Genomic DNA, 16,033 nt, shown 5'->3' with positions numbered 1-16,033 from the left:
TCATACTTGACCTTGGGTTTGGAAACTTCCCTATTGAATGTGTTAGATTAACAAATATTTTGTTTATTTGCTCTATAAGAAATGCTTCTCTACTGCCTAATAAGTGTCAGAAAAGTGCTAGACACTTAGAGATCTGGAGACAAGGAGAGTACATTTGAGGGAAAGAAGAGATGATCTCTAAGCCAAGAGCTCTATTGGAGAAAACTCATAATGTCACAGGCCATGGGAAAGGGAAGAGACAGACATGTAAATAAATCTTTTGTCTTTAACTCATTATTTGTTGCGGTACATGTTGATATAGGACCGGAGGCAATAATACCAGAGAATGATCAAATTGGGCTCCAGGAATCAGGGAATACCTCATAGATCAATGTGATCATTATGCTGACTCTTCTCCACCTTGCACCATTTTTCAAGATTTGCACCTTAAATCATATGGCCTCGAGTTGTCAGTTGCCAGGATTGCTGATGAGCCTCCTTGGAAGAAAGAACGAAGGGAAGTGAAACTATCTCAGTCCCCCTTCTGCCCCTCGGATTGTGGCTCTGCCTTGCTATGCTCATTGCAAAACAGGTAGTTTATACCTTGGGAGACAAGTGAAAATTAAATTCAGAATTCTTCCGTCTACTTCTCTTTGGAACGTCTGTAGACCTGAGGAAGAATTTGAGTACGTGGAGAAAATGTTCCTTGAAGATAGAAAGGATTCATCGGTTATATTCCCTTCCGTGCCTGGCGATGTGTATAATGTCGACCTGAGGTTGCTGATTCAAGGTGACAACAGGTGGGCCTGTGCTCTCCTGATGGAGTTGCTGCTATTCTTGTTAGGCGCTATCGGGTCAGTACAACAGAAAGAACTAAACCATCCTCGCAATCGTTGCCATGTTTGAACTCATTGTTGCTGTCGCTGTTGTCAGTCAATCTTGCTGAAGGTCTTGAAGGTCTTTTCTTTTTCATGCACACCTGACCTGATTTTAAACGATGTAGTTTTCCCTTGTTCTGGTAGAACAACTGGCTTAGTTTATATACAGTTTCTACATGAGTACAATTAAGTGTTCTGAAATTCCAATTCTTTACACTGCCATCCATAAATTATTATGATTCTCCCAGTCAAATGCCTTTGCAGAGTTAATAAAAACCAGTTAAGCATCTTTCTCTTATTTTCTTCTTTCAGTCAAGATCCATCTGACATCAGTAATAATATCCCTCCCACCATACCCTTTTTGGAATCCTGCTTGAATTTCTGGCAGCTTCTTTTCTATGTACTACTGCAACTGTTTTTGAATTATGGCATCGTAATGTTACTTGTATGTTATTTTAGTAAAATTGTTCAATAATTCCCACATTCCATTGGCTCATCTTTCTGTGGAATGGAACCTCTTCTAGTAGGTTGACCAGGTAGCTATTTCAATTTTTCTTGGTATAGACAAGTAAGATTTTCCAGTGTTGCATCTATTTGCTGAAACATCTCAAATGATTTTTTATCAATTTCTGGAGTCTTGTTTTTTTGCCAATGCCTCCAGGGCAACTTGGACTTCTTCCCTCCAGTACCATCATTTCTTGATCATGGATTATCTTCCAAGATGGTTGAGTTGACCAACTCTTCTTGCTGCAATTCTTTTTGCTGTAGGCCTTCTAACTTCTTCGGACACTTGCAGCTTCATTAATTTTTTTTCTTCTCATAGACTCCACTATTGCAACTTAAGGTGTGGATTCTTTTCTTTAATTTTTAATTTTATTTTTTTTAGCTTGAGAAATGTGGACCATAGCATGTTCCCTTTAAGTATTCTAAGTTCAGGTCTTTGCACACTTCCTTATAATATTTTAACTTTGTCTCATTGAGATTTCCTTGGAAACCTTCTGTGTCGGTCTTTTATTTCGCCGAGTCTCCCTTTTGCTTTAGCTGCTCTATGTTCCTAGAATAAGACGACTGCAATGTATTCAGCATCAATCATTCACTTAGGGTTTCTGCTTTAAAAGAAACCAGGCATTTCGTAGACTATGACGTTTCTGAATTAGTCTCCTCAAAATACTGTGTGCATTCAGAGAATTCTTACACTGGCTTAAGCCATTAAAATGCATATGAAGGCAATTTGTCAATTGCTAAATCTTGAATGACTCAATCAATCAGTATTACCCTCAGCTGTAAAGATCCTCCTTTGAAGTTAATAGAAGCTATGCATATTTAGGACCATACGATAGAAATATCACTTTGCAAACAGCTTTTAGAAAGACCCTTTCTTCTCTTGTCTCCCCTGCGATGGGAATGCAGTGACACATCTGCTCGCCAGACCCCAAGGCTTCTTACTATCTTCACGTCCTTTCAGGGCAAAGCACGGGCAAGTACTTCCCAAAAGTTTGCATCGCGGTAACTTTGACATCTACCATGGCTTGCTGGGGCTGGGTCTTGAGCTGCAATTTTCTATAGAAACTGTAAAGTTTGTCTTTTTCTGTAAAGGACAAAAGTTTATGGCATTTTTATTTGACCTTCCATTTGTCTTTCAATGAGTTTTCAGTCTCTTTCTTTAACCAATCCTCACTGTTTATTTTCCTTTAAAAATGAGAGAAATGTCATGCTTTGTCTTGTCTAAGCATGTCCCTTTGCTTGCTACCAGTACTGCAATTGTGAAGGGAGGTTTAGGTTTCTACATGTCTTTTTTGAGTCAGGGACCACAGTATTTAACAAGGAAGATAACTGCCGTAGCTATTTGGGAAATGAAGAACATTAGTGGGACTCCTTTCATTTAAAGGAGAAAATGAAAAAGAAACAGCATGTCATTTTGCTTTAATTATCTGAATACAGAGGGTATTCATTTATTAAAGCCAAACAGAAGTACGTGAACAAAACTAGAACCCCAAACAGCATGTATTTTACATACTTTGGCTCCTCTATACCAACTAAGGTGATAATGTGTCAACTGTCAGCTTTCTCATTTATGGCTCATTTTATTGGCACTTAATAACCATTGGATGAAAATATTCTTGACTCTTTACATATTTAGAATTTTTTAAAAATGTAGACTAGAAAATTCCACGCTCATTTCTTTTCACTCTGTGTTCTGTGCTGCTTATGCCTAGTTATTTTTCCAGTGGCAAATGTTTTAAAGGGAGTTTAACAACCATTCCATTTCTTAGATGTCAAGGATTAATTATGTGATAATTAATTCTTTTCTTCTCTTAAAAACAACATACTAAGTAATGTCTCTGATACCATACTATTTTATTGCTTTTATCCACCACTACTCCATGCTCACTAGAAGGGATCTTCAAAAAGTTCATGGGAAAATGGAATTAAAAGATAAAAATAAACTAGTATAAAATTTATTTCTCAACATAAGCCCCGTCAACATCAAAACATTTTTTGTAAGTGGTGATACCAGCCATTTAGTATATTTGTAAAGAACTGAGAGTCCTGAAAATGTAACTGTACCATATAGTCCTTTCAGAATATTCAGTGAAGAATAAAAGGAATGTCTTAAAGATTTTTCAGGATTAGGAAGCAAAGAGAAGTCAGAAGGAGCCAAATCAAGATTATAAGGTGGATGCCAAATTATTTGCTTCAACAAATCTTTAAAATTGCCCTTATTTGATGAAAGGAAGGAGCGGGACTATTGTCATGGTGGAGAGAGGCTCTGGTAAAGCTCTCGTGCGCATTTTTTGCTAAAGCATTTGCTAACTTTTTCAAAACACTAATAGCAAGCAGATTTTATTGTTCTTTGCTTCTCCAGAAAGTCAACAAACAAATATCTTGACCATCCTACACCGTCGTTCTCATGCCCTTACTCTCGACGGGCTCGCTCTTGCTTTGACGGGAGCGTTTCCACCCTTCGGTAGCTATTGCTTTGCTTCCTCTTTGTCTCATGAATCGTACGGTTAAAGCCATTAAAAAAATTTTTTTAATTAAATGATCACTTTATTGAGGGCTCTTACAGCTCTTATAACAATCCGTACACCAATTGTATCAAGCACAGTTGCACATATGCTGCCATCATTATTTGCTACATTTACTTTCTATTGAGCCCTTGGTTGGTATCAGCTCCTCTCTTTTTCCTCCCCACCCCCCAAACTTCATGACCCCTTGATCAATGATCAATTATTATTATTTTCATATCTTACACCAACCGCGCTCTCCCTTCCCTCATGGTTTCTGTTGTTCATCCCCTGGTTTATGTGTGTGTGTGTGTGTGTGTGTGTGGGTGTGTGTGTGTGTATTTCTGTGTTGATCATTGCAATCGGTTCCCTCTTACTCCCCTACTCTCCCCACCTTCCCCATACCCTCCTGGTATTGCTATACCCATTCCTGTTCCTGGATTCCATGTGTCCTGAGTTCTCATCTCTTCTCTGTCCCTGTGCACATGCTCCAGTCTAGCCTGCAGTGAAAGGCAGGACTGGGGTCATGACAGTGGGGGTGAGAAAGCCTCAAGGAACCAGGGGAATATTGTATGTCTCATTGGTGGCTGTACGTCACCTGGTTGACTCTTCCCTTCCTTGTGACCCTTCTGTGAGGGGATGTCCTATTGTCTACAGATGGGTTTTGGGTCTCTGCTCTGACCTGCCTCGTTCTCAACAATATGTTTTTCTTGTTTGTTTGTTTGGGGTCTTCTGATGCCTCTTTCCTGATCCTGTCAATACCTCATGATCGCACAGGGTGGTGTGCTTCTTCCCTGTGGGCTTGTGTTAAAGCCATTTTTCAGCTCCTATTATAATTCTTCCAAGAAATGCTTCTAGGTCTTGGTGCCATTACTTTAAAATGGCATTACCCTGAACCACCGGCAGCTGACTGGGTGTGGCGGTTTGAGTTCCCTTCAAGTGGAAAGTTTCCTCAACGTTAACTTTTCAGTCAAAATTGTGTAAACTGAACCAAGTGAGATCCCTGTGATGTTGGTTATTGTTTCTGCTGTGAATTGTCGGTTCTCTTCAATGAGAGCACGAACAAGGCTGATATCATTTGGGGGAAATTCATGGGAATGGCCTTCTCTTCTTGAAACAAGCTATGCAGAGACTTCTTGTAAGATGGCAACCGAGGAAAACTACGACCTCAGGAAGATCGTGTGGAGAAGGGCCCTGGGGCCCTGCAAAGCCAAACACACTCGTGGGGGAAATCATGGCAGAGTCTATCAGATGTATTGATTAGACCAGGAATTCTCTCTGACCAATTAATCACTGCCTCCCACAGAACAACAAAAAAAATCATTGGTGCCTGAAGGAAAGACAGACGTGATCTCCCCTAGCTCGCTACACCTCCTGGTGAATGGAGAACAGCTTCCAAACTCGGGAACTCAGTGACTGTTTATACCCTCCCTCCTCATGTCCAAGGTTGTGAGTGAAATCTGAAGGAGAGGCAGACCAGATGGTGAGACCCCCAACATGGGATGCTAACGAAGGGGGATTGAATCATCCTGGGGCTCCCATGGCTCCATGGTGTCCAGAGGGATACTGACCTACACATTTGCATGCATGGATGTGGTAGAGTCTGTGGGCACCGATGTGTCCCTGACAATTGACTCTGGTGGAGGCTTTCATCACCTGGGGTGTCCTGGAGCTAAAGCTGCAGTAAGGACTAGTCCAGTGGTTCTCAATCCTCCTAATGCCACCACCCTTTCATACAGTTCCTCGTGTTGTGGTGATGTCCCCAACCATAAAATTATTTTCGTTGCTACTTCATAACTGTAGTTTTACTACTGTTATGAATCAGGTGACTCCTGTGAAAGGGTCGTTCGACCCACAAAGGAGTCACAACCCATAGGTTGAGAACCGCTGGACTAGACAGGACATTTTCTCCCCTCTGTCCTGTTCTTTGGTTTTGATAAACTGCCAGCACAGCTCAGCATAGTGGCAGAACAAACTAATGGCCACCCCCGCTGATAACCGCAGAAGACAGAACAGGAATTTGAGAAAAAACCGCTTCAGTTCAGATTTAGGCTTGCTTTTTGATTTTCCCTGGTGGTTCTCTGCTTTTGATGTTTTGCTAAAGCACCAGTGGAGAGATACAGGGCATGGGCGGGTGGTTAGGGAAGAATCCCTAACTACATATAACCCCTCGTTGACCATAAGCGTTGCCATATGCACCATGTCTACACTCCTTCTGTGCGGATCCACTCTGAGAAGGGTGCGCCGGTGATTGGGAAAGAGAAAAACAGTTGCTGTTTCTTCTTGGAGGGGTGTGTATGTGGCTTTCACTCCGTTCATCATTGGATCGCTTGTGTGCATATTTGTGTTCTTGTTCTTTTTGTGTTGTTTTATTTTTTAAAAATATTATTTGTGTTGTTCCTGTTTTGCTCCACCTAAGAGAAGCAACGATCTCCACATGACCCAGCCACCCTCACCTATAAACCAGCTTCAAAGAGTGGGCAAGAGCCACCATTCACTTCGTGACCACTTGATCAATAAATAGAAACAAATAAAAAATAGCATAATACCTTGTAGACAACAGAAAATCTCATATGAAGTTCACATAAAGAAGCAAGACAGAGAGCAAAAATAAGTGATCAATATACAGAGACAAAAGACCTCCCTGCAGAAGAAAAGGCCCTGGTGCTATCAGAAGAAAAGATTCACCAGAATGATTCGTAGGTACTTTCAATGGATGGAGAAAAATGTCCAAAAAAAGTCTCAGCAAACAAATTGGAAGAGCTCAGGAAAACACTACAAGACTAATCTGACAAAATAAATGACAATTAGAAACCACACAAAAACAGCTAATAGAAATTCAGAAGTTTAAAACTAAGATATTAGCTCTAGGTAATACTTTGAAAGAGAAAAGCAGTAGAATTGAAAACATGGGAAGCTGAATTATTGAGTTTGAGGATGAATCTCTCAATCTCAGTCTATTAAAAGAACAATCCATAAAAAGAACAACAATAAAAAGCCATAGAAAGTCTAAGAATTATGTGGGACACTACCAAGAGGAATATTATCATTTCTAGCAAGAGGAATGATGGCATTCCATAACAGGAAGAAACAAGCAAATAAAAAAGCCTAGAAATTGTAGTTCAAAAACTGCTGGAAGAAAATTTCTTCTAAGAGGACAAATAGCCATTCATGCTGAAAGAACCCCAGATAGGGTAGATCCAAAAATAAAATCACTATGACATATTTTAATCAAACTTTTTTGATATCAAAGGCAAAGAAAGAATTCTGAGAACAGTGCAGGGGGTGGGGGAAGAAAAGCTACCTATAAATGGGGACCAATACAACGAGGCTCTGACTTTACAGCAGAAACCATGCAGGCAAGAAGGCAATAGTCAGTATCTATAAAGTTCTGAAGGACAAAAATTGCCAACCAAGAATTGTATGCCCAGAAAAATTATCTCCAAAATACAAAGGAGAAATAAAGCTATTTCCAGATATGGAGCAGTTAAAGGAATTTGTTAAAACAAGGCCAACCTTACCCCAAATATTCAGAGTCCTTTGTATAGAGAATCAACAACAGCAGACAGCAACCTGAAATCAACATACAAGATACCACCACATCTATGTCAGCCCACTTAAATTAGTACTCAGAGTAAAATCAAACTTACAAGACTGAAAATGAGGAGCCAGGAATACCGTTTCTCAAGGAAAAGAATTACAAAGTAAATACAAGATAAATGGGATAGCATAAGTGTATACATTTTTATGGAAAGGAAACCAAATATTTTCAAGCAAGAACAGACTATTTTAAACTTGGTAACATCAAAGAAAAGAGAAAAATTTGATTAAAAAAAATTACAATCGAGGGCGTCCCGAGTGGTCACCGTCCGCCCAGGCAGCCCGGCTCTGGCCTCGCAGGCCTCTTCATGGGGCGCCTCCGAGGGACACCACTCCAGGCCTCGGGGGGGTGGGGGGTGGGGTGTGTGTGTGGGTGGCAGCGAGCGAGTTGCTCTGCTGTGATCCTTCATCTTCTAAAGATGCCTCCTGACTTGTCTCCACACCTACACACTGAAGAATGCAACGCCTTGCTTAACTTGCTAAAGGAATGCCACAGAAATCACAGCGTTCTGAAATGTTTTGGTCATTGCAATGATTTTGATCGGGAGATGAGAAAATGCCTGAAAAATGAGTACGCGGAAAAGAGGTCCAGGAGCAGGGAGCATGGCGATTTGATGCAAAAGAGACTCTTGAATCCCCCAGAGGAGTCTGGGAAATGAAGTAATGTTTTCACCTGAAGCCTTGACTGAGCGAAGACCTCAAGACTCTTGGTTGATAATCTGGTTTATTTGGTCTCCACGATCTTGTGACTGCAACGTGTGACCTACGTTTGTAGTAGAAGTGGGGGAGCCCAGGACTTTGTGTTTGCCAAGTGGAGCCTTTAGTAGTAATGGTCCGCCTCCTGCCAACACTCTTCTAACGTGTTACTTCCCTGACTCCAACCAGCTAACGCTGAGTAACTTATCTCCCTCAATAAAATAACTTATTTTAATCATAAAAAAATTGCAATCACAAAGAAAACAGTAAAATAATGCAAAGAACCAATGGACAAGAAAATCCACAAACAAAATGAACTCAGCACAGAAAATTACAAGTAATAAAGAAATCAACACACCACAAAACACTAGAAAAATGAAAGCAACAAATTAACACCTATCATGTATGGCACTGAAGGTAAATGGATTAAATGCACCATTTAAGAGACACAGAGTAGCAGAATGAATAATAAAATTTGCCCAATCAATATGCTGCTTACAAGAAACACTTAACCACAAATGCAACAAACAAACAAACAAATGAAAACAACTAAAATTCAAAAAATGGGACAAATATATAGCAAGATAATGGCAATAAAAATTAGCAGGCATGGAAATATTAATCGCTAATAAAATAAACTTCAAGGTAAAAATCCATCATGTGAGAAATAGAAAGGCATATATAAATATCCACGGATACAAGTTTAAAAAGCTCAAACTCACCGCCATCGAGTAGATTCCTATTCCTAGTAACACTATAGGACTGAGGAGAACTGCCCCTCTGAGTTTGGAGAATGTGAGTCCCTACGGGAGCAGAAAGCCTCATCTTTCTTCTTAGAAGCAGCTGGTGAGTTTGAACTACTGATCTTGCAGTTAGTAGCCTAACCCATGAAAGACCTTCCAAATACACGAATCAAACTCTATTATAGAGGTGAAGAAAGATACAATACTACAATAGTAGTAGGAGACAACCATAATAGTAAGAGACTTCAATACAGCAGTCTCAGGGAAATACTGAACAACTGTAAATTCAATAAAAATAGAACTAGACAACACAATTAAATAACATGAACTTTTAGACATATGCAGTACATTCCACCCAAGAACACATTATACTATCTTTTCCAAAACACATAAACATTCTCTTGAATGACAGGATATAAAGCAAGCCTTAATAAATTTTAAAACATTGAGATACTATAAATCATTTTCTCAGATCACAATAAATTAATATTAGAAATCAGTAATAGGAAGAGCAATGTATAGATAATATATTCCAATTGAACAGAGTCCTGCTTAAAAACTCCTAGTAATTAAAAAAATATGAAATGAAAATATAAAAGTTTCTTGCAACAAATAGGAACAAAAATACCACATACCAAAACATTTGGGAAGGAGGAAAAGCAGTACTCAGAGGACAATTTATAGCAATAAGGGCACACACTAAGTATAACAAAGAAAAAGAACTAAATTCATATAATTGATACAAAAAAGGCCTTTAACAAACTCTAACACCCATTTCAGATAAAATCATTCAACAAAATAGGAATAGAAGGGAAATTCCTCAATATGACAACGGCCAGATACACAAAACCAACAGCCAACATCTCATTTGATGGGGAGAAATTGAAACCAGATAAGAATGCCCCCTTTCACAACTTTAATTCATTATTATACTAGAAGTCTTATCCAGGCTCTAAAACTGCAAAAAGGGATAAATGGAACCCAAATTGGCAAAGATGTGAAACTCTCTATTTGAAGACAGTGTGACTCTACACTTAGAAAACTCCAAAGATTCAACACGAAAATTGTTGGGAATAATAGAAAGATTCAGCATCATGATGGGGTACAAGATCAATGTACAGAAATCAATTCAGATTCCTTTATAGTAATGAAGAAAGCTCTGAAAAGGAAATCAAGAAAAAAAAAAAACACTTAAAATAGCCAACCAAAAGGTGAAATACTTTGGAATAAACCTAACCAAAGAAATAAAAGACTTGTATAAAGAATACTAAAAACATTGCTACTAGAAACCAAAAGAGACTTACATAAATGGAATAATGTTCTGTGTTTATGGATAGGGAAGCTTAACGTTGTGAAATTGTCAATATCACTCAAAGTAATCTATAAATATTATGTAATTCTGATCCAGGCACCAACATAATTTTTAAAAGAAATGGGCAAATTCATCATCAACTTTAAATGGAAAGAAAAGAGGCCTCAGATCAGCAAAGCACTGCTATAGCAGAACAGAGTAGGAGGCTTCTAACGTCCCAAGCTCAAAATCGACTACATAGCTGTGGTACTCCAAACAGTCTGGCACAAGATAGCAACAGATGTGTGGGCTGATGGTACAGAACAGAGCACTAGAAATGACGCCGTGCACCTACAGACAATTGGTTTTTGACAAAGCATAAAAAACCAATGGTTTTTCTTTCTATTTGCAAAAGAATTAAACAGGGAAGGCCATTGGGAGGGTCAATATGTTGTTGAATACAAAAATGATAATGTGATATCCACAATAAAAAGTTTAAAAATACAAAATATCAGCTATTTGCAAACTGCCATTTTCTTTGTGACATTGCCCCTACAATCGTTTGGCAAAGCATCACTGATTTTACTGTTATTCCACTCAAGCTTCACCATAAATTTAATGCTTGTTTTTGCTTCAGTTTTAGCAAAAGTTATGTTATTGTGGTAAGGGCTTGCTTTAAACAGTTATCCTAGGGGGAACAGATATCAGTTTGATCAGAATGATCAATACATAGCTCCCCCGCCCCTACTCCCCCCTAACAACAGAAACCATGGGGGAAGGGAGACAGTGGTTGGTGTAAGATATGAAAATAATAATAATTCATAATTTATCAAGGAGTCACAAGGGTGATGGCTGGGTAAGGAGGGAAAAAAGAGAAGCTGATACCATGGGCTCAAACAGAAAGTAAATGTTTAGAAAACAATGATGGCGACGTGTACAAATATGCTTGATACACTTTGATATATGGATTGTTATAAGAACTAAGAGCCCCCAGTAAAATCATCTTTAAAAAACAAACAAAAAACTGATGTCTTATCCTTCTTAGTGCCTCAAATTAGATCCTATTCATATATATTAAAACAAGCATTAACTGTGGTTGCAAGAAAAATTAAATCCTTAGTGACTTCAATCTTTTCTCCATTTATCATGATGTCTTCTATTGGCCCACTTATGAGGATATTTTTCTTTACATGGAATTATAATCCATGATGAATTTTCCTTTATCTTCATCAGCCGGTGCTTCAATTTGTCTCTTCAGCATCCAAAATAAGGCCAGGAGCTGAATATGGAACAGAGCATCAATTGCTCATATTTAAGTTATGGTTAAAGCTGAAGAAAATTAAAACGAATGCATGAGAGCCAAAATATGATCTTGAATACATCCCACTTGAATTTCAAGGACGTCTCAAGAACCGAGTTGCTGCATTGAACAATTAATGACCGCAGACCTGAGGAGTTGTGGGAGGACATAAAAAACATAACATATGAAGAAAGCAAAAGGTCACTTCCATGACAGGAAAGAAAGACAAGATCAAAGGAGATATCAGAAGATACTCTGCAACTTGTGGTCAATCATAGAGTAATTAAAGCAAATGCAAGAAATGAAGTAAAAAAATTCAACTGCAAATTTCAAAAGACAGCTTGAGAACACAAAGTAAAGCATTATAATTAAATGTGTAAAGATTTAGAGTTAGAAAGGTAGAAAGGAAGCATATACTCAGCATTATCTCGTAACCTCATAGAATATTATCTATTGGAGAGGCTGATATTAAACAATTAACCAAATAAGTTACACATTAACATTTAATTTCAATAGTATATTAGATAATAAAGAAATACAGGATGCTGTGAGAATATTATAGGTGTATGAGTATTTGCTTACACACAAATGAAATAATTACATCCACTGGATTAAAAAAGTAAGAGATATTTCCAACTACGTATTGTATCAGAGTCCAGGAGCCCTGGTGGCAGAAAGGCTAAGTGCTCGACTACTGAACAGAAAGAATGGTCATTGGAACCCTTCCAACAGTTCTGAGGCAGAAAGATCTATAATGATCAGAGGTTAGAAAATTTTATGGGTCAGTTCTACTTTTTTCTCATAGAGATTCTATTAGTTGAAAATCCACTTGACAGCCCCCAACAACAAACACAGGAGGGATGAAGCTACTGAGGTTGGTAGACAGTCTTTGAAAGCGGGTCATTGAGGATGAGTTTCATCTTAGACATTAGTTTGAAGGCTTTGCTGTTTATCCAACAATTGGTGGCTATTAGGGTCTTGAGCTCAAGTGGCCTGGCTCTACAGGTAATAAACTGACAAGAAGGGTATGGGTGATATGGCCCCAGGAGAGAGTGTCGAGGGAATAGAATAAGACCTATGTCTGTTTTTTTATTGCAGAAATATCGAAGTGGGTCACCTGAGGAATAGGTATAAGCTGGAAGACAGATCTATGTGAGATGGATTTTCTAAATAACATAATAGTGCCTTCTTCTGTGTGAAGAAATGTGAATTAATAGGCAGTACCAACCTAGCATGATTGAGAAATCTGCCACACCTAAGCAAGGTTGGGCAGAATCCAGGCCAAGACACTTTGTTCCCAGCCATGCAGAATATGAAATACCGAAAGTACATCTACATATTTCCCTTTCAATCAATGAGGAGAAGCCACAGGTAAAAATCTGAGCTAGATGAATGAATATTGCATCAATTTCCTTTGGCTTGCCCTTTGTAGTTTCTTATTACCAATAACATCCTGGTCCTGATTACAGCAAACCTTCTGCCGCTGCAGAAATCTCTCGTTTTAATAGGATAGTGGTTAATTATAGAAATTTACTCTTCTTATTTTTAGATGGCCAGTGAAAGGGAGGAAAACCCGGAGAGGGATGAATAGACACCCTGTTGCACCAATGGACTCAAACTGAAACGTGACTAGGATGCAAAGGTGGCCAAGGGTTAGACAGCACTTTAGTCAGTGTGGTCACCATGCCAGAGCTGACTTTCTAATTGAAGAGCAAAAACTATTTGATTTAAAATTTGTAAATAAGATCCACATGTTATTGGGACACTGGTCCTTTGAAAACAATCTTTCAGAGCATCTCAGATGATTAGGTAAAAGCACATGTAAATGTCTCTCCTTAGATCCCCACTTGCCTATAGGGGCTAATTCTGAATGCAGGCACTGAGGGCTCTGGGCATATCTGGCCAAGCAGAGCTATAGTTTCAAGTTGTTCCTATAGGCCAGTGTTTCACAAAGTGGGCAATATCATCCCTGTGGGCGCTGGAACAATCCAGGGGTGCTGTAAAAGCAGATAACTGTACTTTAAACTGAATTAGGTGATCGTATGAAAGTTTTTAATTGCCAGGTGAGCACTGAATACATTTTCCCCCCTGAGAAGTGGATGGTAAGCTAAGTAAGTTTGGGACCCTCTAACCTCCTCTTCGCTGATCTACTTTGACCTTTCTATCTCTCTGTCTCAAAAATACCCGGAGGCCAGGAATCAGAGAACATGTTGTGCCCCTTTCCTCTCTCTATGGTGTTGGCCCAGGTCTAAATTCCTCACTTCTACTGGTCTAGGAGATTGCCACTCCAAGGAGGTCTCCTGTGGAGGAGAGAAGTAGTTCCTGGACACAGACTGCCTTTTATAAAGCATGAGGGATCTTAATCTTGACACATCTGGATATGACAGCTTAGAGGGCAGAGAGGAAATTCCACCTGCTAAAAATTACATCAGAAGACTGCCTGTCTACAGGTAGGGACATGCATATGGGTGCAAATGTGTGCAAATGGGGACATGTGGAGATAGGTTGGAATGGTGGGACCGGTTAATGCTAGGCTGACCAATATAAATAAAATAAACACAGTGTCAGATGTTACATATTGATTACATATTAAGACAGGTTTGGGATGTTAAAATTCAGGAAAAAACCCTAAAACTTTCATTATATTACAGTGTATGTTTTTATCATTAATATGAATCCTTTGAAATATGCCCAATAACTATATATAAGGGAAATACCTGTGCATATCCTGCTGAATAAACACATATGCACAACATAGGTTAATTACATATGCACATGTAAATATTTTAGTCCCTTAATATGTTTTGATTGGATGGAATGGCTAGACCCTTCCATTTTATTTATTGACAGTTCCCTTAAGCCATGTCATCTTTAAATATCTAGCTTCCAGGGCAATATGTATGAAAGGCTCTACAGAAACTACCTGTATAATTGGTTCATAAGCATAATATCTATTAAGATGCTGCTCTAATTTATTTTTACATGGAATTGTATGAAAAATGGGATGAAAGAAGTAATAAAAATTACTTCTTAAGTTCTTTGTTGGCATCTCAAGCAACTTCAATGAAACAGAATTTACAATGCAGAAAGAATGGACGGGGGGAGGGGGGCTGGGGGGGGCGTTCCCTCTGCTTATAGACTGGAAGCCATGGAGTGGATCACATTTGTCTTTTGAAAGTCCATCTCTCAACCGCATTCATCTGTGACAATGCAGTTAATGTTACAGCGAGAGGAAAATGGGGAGAGAGAAATGAAACCCTTTACCAGAACTTGAGCGGACAGCTGGATTTTTTGGTTGTTGTTACGGATATAAGAATTTATAGGGAAGTATCCTTCAAAGAATGGACTGTTTACATATACATTCTTTATAGATGAAACTGGTTAAGGACAACCCACTCATAAAATCCTGTAAATATACATGTTCAGAAATAGATACAGGAATAAAGAACAATGGGCTAAATTATCGAATATATCCTCTAAAGCCTTGCTCCTTGAATAGGGAACTATAATGTCAGCCTGTTTAAGTTCTGGGTAATTTATAAAAAAGATTTCCAAATCCTTACCCAGGAATTTGATTCGGCAGCCGGTGATGGATGCAGGAATCCACATGTTTAATAAACAAACCCGTGGATTCTAATCGAGGACGTTGAGGGATTCATACCAAATAAACACTGTCCTTCAGCTAATCTTGCTATTAATGAATTATTGTCAGCAGAAGCCACTTCTTGACTGAGATCAGAGGGGGGAAAAAGTGAAGCTTCAGTGAAACATTTCAATTGAAGCCGACCAGAACTTTTCCTCTGCGTTTTATGACTGTTTTTTCAGCTAGTCACATTTTTCTGAAATGATCCAAAGCTTCAATTCTTCATTTCACTTCTGAAAATTGTAGACAGGTTAATTAGCAGCAGATAAAACCTGGAATCACTATGGAATCTGTTTGTATCCTCTAGCTCTGCTTTTAAGACTCAACACAAACAACTCTGGAATTTTGCAATGTTCTAATGTCTGCATCACTGTGTATGTCCTTAATTATTTCCTTGGGCAGAATTCCTAAAAATGGAATTTCTGGGTCAGAATGCTTAATTTAAAGGCTTTTGTTTGCATTGCCAAAACACAAATTTAAATGCAATGATGATCATGCTATTCATAATAAAATCAAACATAGGAATGCTTACTGTGTGCCAGGTACTGTATCTCACTCTGCTACATTACACATTTAGTTTTATCATTACTTCCATTAAAAAATGGTAACACACACACATGAAACAAAGAAACCCAAGGCTTGAATTCCAAACTCATTTGCATCAAGCCAATTTTCACTCAGAGCAACCCTGTAGGATGGGGTAGAACTGCCCCTGGTGATTTCCTTTTTAAAAAAAAATCATTTTATTGGGCGCTTGTACAACACTTCTCACAAGCCATGCACCCACCCATCCATCCATCCATTGTGCAAAACACATTTGTACATATGTTGCCATCATCATCATTCTCAAAACATTTGCTTTTTACTTGAGCCCTTGATATCAGCTCCTCATTTT

General features: G+C 38.7%; 1 protein-coding gene across 1 annotated transcript; it reads left to right on the top strand.

Annotated features, from left to right (window-relative positions):
* The first annotated feature begins 7,842 nt into the window (after nt 1-7,842).
* Nucleotides 7,843-8,223, top strand: LOC101658714 (COX assembly mitochondrial protein 2 homolog). The gene has a single exon (XM_004696159.2). The coding sequence runs from the start codon at nt 7,885-7,887 to the stop codon at nt 8,122-8,124; it is 240 nt and encodes a 79-aa protein (XP_004696216.1). The 5' UTR covers nt 7,843-7,884; the 3' UTR covers nt 8,125-8,223.
* The last annotated feature ends 7,810 nt before the right edge of the window (nt 8,224-16,033 follow it).

The sequence above is a fragment of the Echinops telfairi genome, unplaced genomic scaffold, assembly GCF_000313985.2.
Source record: "Echinops telfairi isolate 266 unplaced genomic scaffold, ASM31398v2 ScPeMD7_9;HRSCAF=40, whole genome shotgun sequence".
Lineage (NCBI taxonomy): Eukaryota > Metazoa > Chordata > Mammalia > Afrosoricida > Tenrecidae > Echinops > Echinops telfairi.
This window is presented reverse-complemented; position numbering and strand designations above follow the sequence as displayed.

What these genes read in the sequence shown, in the direction of transcription:
- LOC101658714 (XM_004696159.2), top strand. Translation starts at nt 7,885, where the DNA reads ATGCCTCCTGACTTGTCTCCACACCTACACACTGAAGAATGCAACGCC.